This window comes from Aspergillus neoniger (genome assembly GCF_003184625.1).
Source record: "Aspergillus neoniger CBS 115656 unplaced genomic scaffold BO87scaffold_12, whole genome shotgun sequence".
In the NCBI taxonomy this organism is placed as follows: Eukaryota; Fungi; Ascomycota; class Eurotiomycetes; order Eurotiales; family Aspergillaceae; genus Aspergillus; species Aspergillus neoniger.
The window spans coordinates 882,461-889,844 of record NW_020291140.1 but is presented as its reverse complement, the minus strand read 5'-3'; the positions used below and the strand labels follow the sequence as shown (position 1 = coordinate 889,844).

The window sequence follows — 7,384 nt, the reverse complement described above, 5'->3', positions numbered from 1 at the left end:
TTGCTTTGCTAGTAATCACGCGCCTCAACAATACATCGCTGATTTAATACACTATAGAAGCATGACATACGGTATGTCCTGATCCAAATCTACTGAAACAGTCTCGTTATATCATTGTCCATATATCATTCATCCTACCAGCGAGCAGCTATATATTAACAACAATCGAGCCTTCCGAGCAAGACGATGCCACGATGAGAACAGCACATGAATCAAAGTAGACGCAGTCAGCATTGCCAACTCTAAATATATTTACAACCCCATAGAGCACTAGTATTAATAGGTGACAGATTATACACATTATGCAGTCAGCATTACCTAAAATATGATACATAAGCATCTCCAACACCGATTCGTTCAAGCACCCCCAAAAGTAACTAACCAAGAACAGCAACTGAATACAAACAATCATCTGAACCATAAAACAAGCCTACAAGCCTACTACCCATGCATCTAACTGCGGGGTAAGCTCACACTTGCAGGGTAAGCAATAGCTGTCAATGAAACAAAGCTCCCTTAGTCTTAGCAGTCCGAGCATCTCCATGACAAGGATCCCTGGTTCAGATCCGATGACCACTAACACACTAATGCTCGAGTCCTGGCTCATTTACTACCAGCAGTAACTGACTCGTACGCTACCCCAGTAGCAGAGAGCAGAGTATTTCGCTATTTTTTCCTAGTATGTACAATATGACACAATAATGAATAAAATTCAGAACATCCCCCCTTACACTACATCCAAGCTCAAAGTTTCCCACCCATCCCCTCGTATCAAACATTCCAGAACACCAATCGAATTCCATTTGTACTTTGCATATGACCTGTCACTTCCCAGGCCACAGCTAAAGTAACTCAGGCGGAAATAGCTCCCGTTTACTTTAGAATGAAAGCTGGTAGGCTTACCCGAACCAGAACCAGAATAAGAGATGAAAGAGAAACAAGTACCGTACCCCAAACACGAACAAACCACAACCTAGAAGCAGCAGCAAGCAGCAAGCAGCAAGTAAACTCAAATCTGAGACATTCGACGAACAGTATTGGGAACAACTGTATGCTGCATACTACATTCGGGAACTTACCGTCGGCGAGGCCGATAGTCTAGATCCTCTGCTTTCTTCTCCCCCCCTTCTCTCTTTAGATTCCTTCCCAATAGATTGCATATAACTAACCCCGATGTATAAACCCATAATTAGTTAATAACAAGACATATGCTATCGCCTCATCCACAAACCCGTATAACTATTACATAATACACCAGTGGCAGTGTTTATGCCCTTATGAAAATGAACCACGCATAATTATCCAGATTGAGTATCTGCTCCTAACCTTGACAAGCAGGTGTGAAATCTCATTTTCTGGAATATGATTGGTCTGTCGGTGTTGTCCGAGTTCCCACCCCACAGAGCGGCGCGCGCGCCCCCCTTGTCAAAGTGGAGAAGGTATTTCGTAGGCGGTGAGGAGAGTGTAAACTGACTTTTGTAAACCTTGTTTGAAGAGAAATCCTGCTGGTGCTGGAGCCTAGATACATCCATTGGTTTAGTCTACTCTGCAGGCGTATGAGTTGTACGATAATAGAAGATGTATGTAAAATGCAATGCAATGTGCCAATCACAATCTATATACGCTAACACACATATGAACATTGGGTATCCCAATCCAATCATCATCAACAACAACAGTAAAGAAAAAAGAAAACTAGTTAGAAGCATCCTCATGCAACCGCACCGTCACATTATCTCCCGGCGCATTCGTCAAACTCATCTGCATCGTGATCTCCCCCTCCTTGGTCTTGCCCACGCCCTCAATCACATCGAAGCGCTGCAACAGTCTCACCAACACATAGCCCGTCTCGGTCAGCGCAAACTGCTGCCCAATGCAAATCCGCGGCCCACCGTTGAACGGCAGGTACTCCCATCCGGCCTTGCGCTCGTTCCAGCGATCCGGACGGAATTCGTCAGCATCGGCGCCCCAAAGATCAGGCCGACGGTGCATCACGTAGGTGCTGTAGAAGACGGGCTGGCCCTTCTTGACGTAGACGGGGTCCGTGCCCGCGGGACCACCGCCCGTGGGGAGGGTGGTGTTGCGGACGGCCGTGCGGCGGTTACCAGGGACAATGGGGTAGAGACGGAGGACTTCATTGAGGAAGTTCTGCAGGGGACGGCAGGACTTGAGGTTGGCGAAGGTGATGTCATGGGGGGAGGAGTAGGAGCCGAATTCCGCGAGGATGGTGGCGCGCAGGGAGTTGAAGTAGTCCGGGTGGCGGGCGAGGAAGAGGATGCACCACGACAGGAGAGAGGCAGTGGTATCGCGACCGGCGAGGAGGATGTTGAGGAGCTGGGAGCGCAGTTCGACGGGGTCGCGGGTGGCTTCGGCCAGACCGTGCAGGAAGACGTAGTGGCCGGTGGGTTTCTTCTCCGGGTCGGAGTTGAGAGCAGCGGAGACGAAGCGGTCGACGTAGGCGTGCACGGCTTTGTTGATGGCGCGGCTTTCCTTGTTGTTCACGGTCCAGTAGAGCTTCTCGAAGCGAGCGCGTTGGGCGGAGTACCATTGACCGCGGTCGAATTGGGCAGGGAAGTCATCCTGGGGAATGGCGCCGTTGCTGAGGGCGGCGGCTTGGCTCTGGACACTCTCGCCGAAGAGGAACTCGGTCGCGGTGTCCATGGTCAGGCGGAAGAAGATGGTCTGGATGTCGGTGGCGGCGGTCCAGCCGGTGGTGGCGTCGACGGGCATGGCTCTCATGGCGACTTGGACGTGACGCTCCTCGAGATCGAGGTCGCTGATCTGGTCGCGGGTGAACTGAGGACGGAGGAGAGCGCGAGAGCGAGACCAGTGGTCGCCATCGGCAGTGAACTGGATACGAGTTAGAAGGGTGATGGTTTGGATAGGGAGGAAGTGGTGGACGTACGATACCGCTGCCCAGCAGCCAGTGCAGAGCGTTGCGACGGGACTGGCCGAGCTCAAAGTCCTTGAACTGAGTGGCCAACAAGGCCTGGACGTTCTTGGGATCGCAGGTGCTGATGACATCGGTGCCCAGCTGACGGAAGTGGAAAGTGGTGGTATAGCGATTCTCGCGGGCGGACATGATGTCAACACGGCGGCGGGTTACTGTGGGCACTTGGCGAGCCTTGTCCATAGCCAGCGCCTCCTTCAGGGTGTTGATGCCCAGCACATCACCGGGGTATGAAGGAATACTGCCGCAGTTCCATTTACGAGCATTTTGCGCATGTTGCCAGCGAGAGAGCAGCACATATAGAAGGTAGAGGACGGGGGAGGCCGTTGCGACAAACAAGAGTGTCGACATGGCGAAGGGTGAGGTGGGGGGAAGAGAGGGACAGAAAGATGAAGAGGAAGTGAGGAGAAAAAGCCAAAACTGGCGAGGCAAAGAGGGGTTGATGGAAGTAAATAAATGTACCGGGCGGGAAGTTAGATTCATTTATGTTGCAACTACTAAAGTGAATACGATGGAGTATCAGGATGGCCAGCAAACCGAGTGGCCGGCAACCGAGGCAGATCGGACCATCCTCATGATAGAGAAAGCAAAAAGGCAGTATGGACACATCGGACCGTTGGAAAGAAACTTGAGATGATTAGTCGTGGCAGTGGAGTACCGGCGACCCCTAGTCTGAGACCTCGGAGCTTCCAACTGGATGGAAGCAGGAGGCCCGCCATGACAGGCTTCAGGGGTGGAGAAAAGGTATCTGGTTTGACCCGGGCATATCGCCATCTGTTCATTCTTATTACCGTTGGGTCTGCACAAGCATTCCCCTGGCCTATAGTGCACCACCACTATACCTTCTCTCTAAACGAACAGGGCCAACCGGATTGCAGGCTTACGGGAAAGATGCATCCTGGAGGATGATTAGTCTGCAGCCACACCGGTTGGTTCCAACACCGCGGCTTTGCATCTACATTGTACTTAGTATGTACTCTGCACACTATATTAGCCTCGATGGCATTGGGTGTTCCCGGCCCCATCTTAGGGCACACTCCACTGCATCAATCCCAACCATAACAATCTCATTGTGTGTTCAGTCATCCATTCATTCCTCTTTCTATTATTATTATTATGATAGTTCACTACGTAAACTAGTTATTCATGTTCTGTGGAATGACTCACTCACTCTCTGGTTCCAGGGGTACTGAACCAAGAACCCAAGCACATGCTGTTCCCATGCCAGGTCCGAGGTAGGTTTCACCTACAGAATTAGGCAAATGCAAGTGTTTCTGCCCGCGCTCGACTTCCCAATGCGGTATCTGTGCGTGCCGCTCATTTCGGTCGCCCTGCCGGCACTTTATCTCTGTCCAGCAACACTTCCGATCTTCTAACTATGCTAATTTAGAACGTTAGTCACTAAAATCGCTCCATGCTAAATCGACTGGCTGTGATGGTCTCATCCCCACTACACTTTCCGCCGCACCAATCCACGGAAGAAGTCAAAACTGTTACTGTCGCTCTGCAGCTGCCACACCCGGCCCGTCGGCCGGTCATCCCAGCCCAGTTCCTCTGCCAGCAGCAGCCCGTAATCCCGCGTGATCCCCTTAATGCGCGCGCGCACACCCCCCTCTTCCTCCAACGTCACCACCTGGTGCATGTGCAGCCAGTCTGCATAATACATTTCTTCGAATCCCCGATCGAACCCGGCCCGCAGGAATCGCGTATACAGCTCCTCAAACGTCGTCAGAATGCGCGCCAGCAGCTTCTCCAGTGTGATCGGGGCGGCCCGGGGCCCAAGGAACCGCGCCGCCAGCGCCGTCAACGACGTCGTAGGCGATGCGTTCGTTGCGTTGATGCCGATGCCCACGACCGAGATGTACTCGTTCGCGCAGTAATGCGAGTTCACCAGGATGCCGCAGATTTTCGAGTACTGCTTCTTCTCCGGGTTCTCCGGGTCCAGTGCATCTGTCGGCTGATCAGCATCATCCCAATTCCTCATTCCTCGATCAGATCATCAGAAAGGATCACTTACACACGTCATTCGGCCACTTTAGCTTGACCGGTAACTCCGAATATCCGACGTCGTAGTTCTTGATTCCCTGCACCACCGCCATCGCCGCCAAATACTGGATAAACACTACTGGTGCTGACTGTATCTTCTCGAGCGGGTGGCGCAGCACCGTTGAGAATATCAGCGCTCCGGCCGGCGACACCCAGACGTTCGATCCGCGGCCGCGGCCTGCCACCTGGGTCGTAGCGCTGGCGGTGAAGCCGTTGGGCAGCTTGCGCAGCAGCTTGGGGTTTCTGACCCGTCAGTCGTGTCTCGCTTCTGTCATCGGACAGGTCTACTTACTTTTCCAAGATCGTGTTCGTGCTAGTGACGACCTCGCCATACACGAGGTGGGAGCCAAACTCCGATGCACCCTCGCGGGACTGCGATTGGTACTGGTGGAGGTTGGAGTAGAAGGCATGGTGATTGAAGTAGGGCGTCAGCTTCGATGATGGCACGTCGTCGTGCACCACCAGTCGCTTGACGATGGCGTTGTAATCCACAATACCCTCCGTAGACTGCGATGGCGCTGGGAGAGAGTCCTCCAGTTGGCTCAGGTTCCACGCGCCGGGTCTCTCAATCCGGAACGTGTCATTCTCATCCTTCAGGATCTCCTCATTGCCATCCTTGGTGATGATCTCCTGCCATGACGCCACCAGATCGGCCGTCTCGGCGGGCTCCTGCGAGGACAGATGCAGCGACGACAGCGACGGCACGGTGGTCGTGCTCTGCGTCACCTGCAAGCCCAGCTTGACCAGACATGCTTTGAGGAAGTCCGTGCGCGCCTTGTCATCAGCCTCCAGCGCCTCCACGACCTTTGCGTAGTCGGGGCCACCGGCTTTTTTATCCAGGTTTGCAGCTGCGAACCTACCATTCATCAGCACACGTCACCTAGACCACCTGGAACCACAGAGGATTAGAAATACTCACTCCGGATGCGGTCCCGTAAGAACAACCCTCCCCTCCCCAACGCGACAAAACACCACGGCGGCCTTCCCCTCCCCAGAGTCAACATTCAGTTCCTCCTCAAAGCTCGCCAGCACCTCCACTCCCTTATCAGCCAAGGTCGGCGCATCCACAAACACCCCACCCCCGTTATAGTAGCACCTGAATCGCTCCGGCACGATCCCCGCATTTAGGATATCCTTATTCACCGAAATCTCCGCGGCCCTCGCCCCCGCCTCACTATGATAGACGAACCCCGCGAACGCCCCTCCGCGACATGTCCCAGGGTAGAAGGCCAGTTCACGCTCTCCGATAACCTGAAGTGTCTTATCGCCGACCTCGAATTCGCAGCGTCGGGAACCGTAGTACCCGCCCGCGCAGAAACCGAGGTAAGCGCCGCCGCGCTTGACGAATTGTTCGATACGGCGGTTACCGGGGCCATTGAGAACGCGACCGTAGCCTAGATCAGCGCCGCCGGGAATGACGAGGAGAGCGCAGGTAGCGGTCCAGGGTTCGCGGAGGAGGGCGTCGGAGGTGACGGGGATGACGGCGTAGTGGGGGGCTAGAAGGCGGCGGAGGGAGTAAAGGGTGTGGCGGACCGATTCGATGGTGGTTCCATTGCCTGGAAATCAAGTATGTTATAGTGAGTAGACTGTAGTGTATAATATTGGTTGAGTGAGAGTCAATGGGATCGTGGATGATGAAGCGGGGAGAATAGAGGGGAAAGTGACGCACCGGAATAGACCAGAACGTTGACCTTTTTGCCGGTCATATTGGGGGTCGCCATTTTTGCGGCAACTACCTGCAACTCTCTCGGAGCAACCACTCAAGCACAAGCAATCAAGCAATTGGACAGTCAAGCAAGCAAGCACAATGTCGGACCAGGAGAAAAGGGAGAACCCGCCCGTGGAGGAGGAGGAAGACGACGACGAGCCGGATGAATGGTGAGTTGTTGGGATGCGAAGATCGGAGGAAGGGAAAAGAGTTGGTTGAGCTGACAGTCCATCCAGGGACAAGCGGATCTTCAGCACCGGCTGTGCAGGTACATTCCCATCTTTTATTCTCTATCCCAAATAACTGCTAAGAAACAATCACAGCGGAACAAATGAAAATGAACGACTGCTGGTTCGAAAAGAAAGACTGGCGCCAGTGCCAGAGTGAGGTATAATATCCCCATCCCATCCATGATCATCTCGCAACCCTCACTCACCAAGTTGCATCAGATGGAAACCTTCCGCGAATGCTGGAAACGCCAGGGCAACGACGAACGCACACAGACCAAGGATGCTTAACTGATACTGATGCCACAAACCATTTGTACAATAGAATAATACTAGAATCTCCATTACTATCCTCCATCCTCCTCCACCAGAGCTGTCGACTCTGTAATCACGTGACACTATACAGCTCTGACTTCATTTCTCTTCCCGCTGCATCTTCTCACCACATCCCCA

At 53.2% G+C, this 7,384-nt stretch overlaps 3 protein-coding genes across 3 annotated transcripts; 1 reads left to right on the top strand and 2 right to left on the bottom strand.

Annotated features, from left to right (window-relative positions):
• Window positions 1–1,583: 1,583 nt before the first annotated feature.
• BO87DRAFT_375778 (cytochrome P450) lies at window positions 1,584–3,672 on the bottom strand. Its single transcript, XM_025623128.1, has 2 exons — window positions 2,906–3,672; window positions 1,584–2,850 (listed from the first exon to the last, which is right to left on the bottom strand). Exons 1-2 carry the CDS (start codon window positions 3,299–3,301, stop codon window positions 1,696–1,698), a joined length of 1,551 nt encoding a protein of 516 aa, XP_025481071.1. The 5' UTR covers window positions 3,302–3,672; the 3' UTR covers window positions 1,584–1,695.
• A 498-nt stretch (window positions 3,673–4,170) lies between these two features.
• On the bottom strand, window positions 4,171–6,872 carry BO87DRAFT_375776 (biotin--[acetyl-CoA-carboxylase] ligase BPL1). Its single transcript, XM_025623127.1, has 5 exons — window positions 6,666–6,872; window positions 5,916–6,552; window positions 5,289–5,852; window positions 4,968–5,239; window positions 4,171–4,900 (listed from the first exon to the last, which is right to left on the bottom strand). The coding sequence occupies exons 1-5, from the start codon at window positions 6,715–6,717 to the stop codon at window positions 4,401–4,403; spliced, it is 2,025 nt and encodes a 674-aa protein (XP_025481070.1). The 5' UTR covers window positions 6,718–6,872; the 3' UTR covers window positions 4,171–4,400.
• Window positions 6,804–7,222, top strand: BO87DRAFT_425068 (uncharacterized protein; the record flags this gene model as incomplete). The annotated part of the gene is made up of 4 exons (XM_025627275.1): window positions 6,804–6,874; window positions 6,941–6,972; window positions 7,028–7,092; window positions 7,154–7,222. The coding sequence occupies 4 exons, from the start codon at window positions 6,804–6,806 to the stop codon at window positions 7,220–7,222; spliced, it is 237 nt and encodes a 78-aa protein (XP_025481069.1).
• Between the last annotated feature and the right edge of the window lie 162 nt (window positions 7,223–7,384).

Excerpts from the sequence above, each read along its gene's own strand:
- BO87DRAFT_375778 (XM_025623128.1), bottom strand. The coding sequence starts at position 3,301 with ATGTCGACACTCTTGTTTGTCGCAACGGCCTCCCCCGTCCTCTACCTT. Across the intron at positions 2,851-2,905 it reads GGCTGCTGGGCAGCGGTATC|TTCACTGCCGATGGCGACCA; the intron begins GTACGTCCACCA and ends ACTCGTATCCAG.
- BO87DRAFT_375776 (XM_025623127.1), bottom strand. The coding sequence starts at position 6,717 with ATGGCGACCCCCAATATGACCGGCAAAAAGGTCAACGTTCTGGTCTAT. Across the intron at positions 6,553-6,665 it reads CAACGTTCTGGTCTATTCCG|GCAATGGAACCACCATCGAA; the intron begins GTGCGTCACTTT and ends CTTGATTTCCAG. Across the intron at positions 4,901-4,967 it reads AAAGTGGCCGAATGACGTGT|ATGCACTGGACCCGGAGAAC; the intron begins GTAAGTGATCCT and ends ATCAGCCGACAG.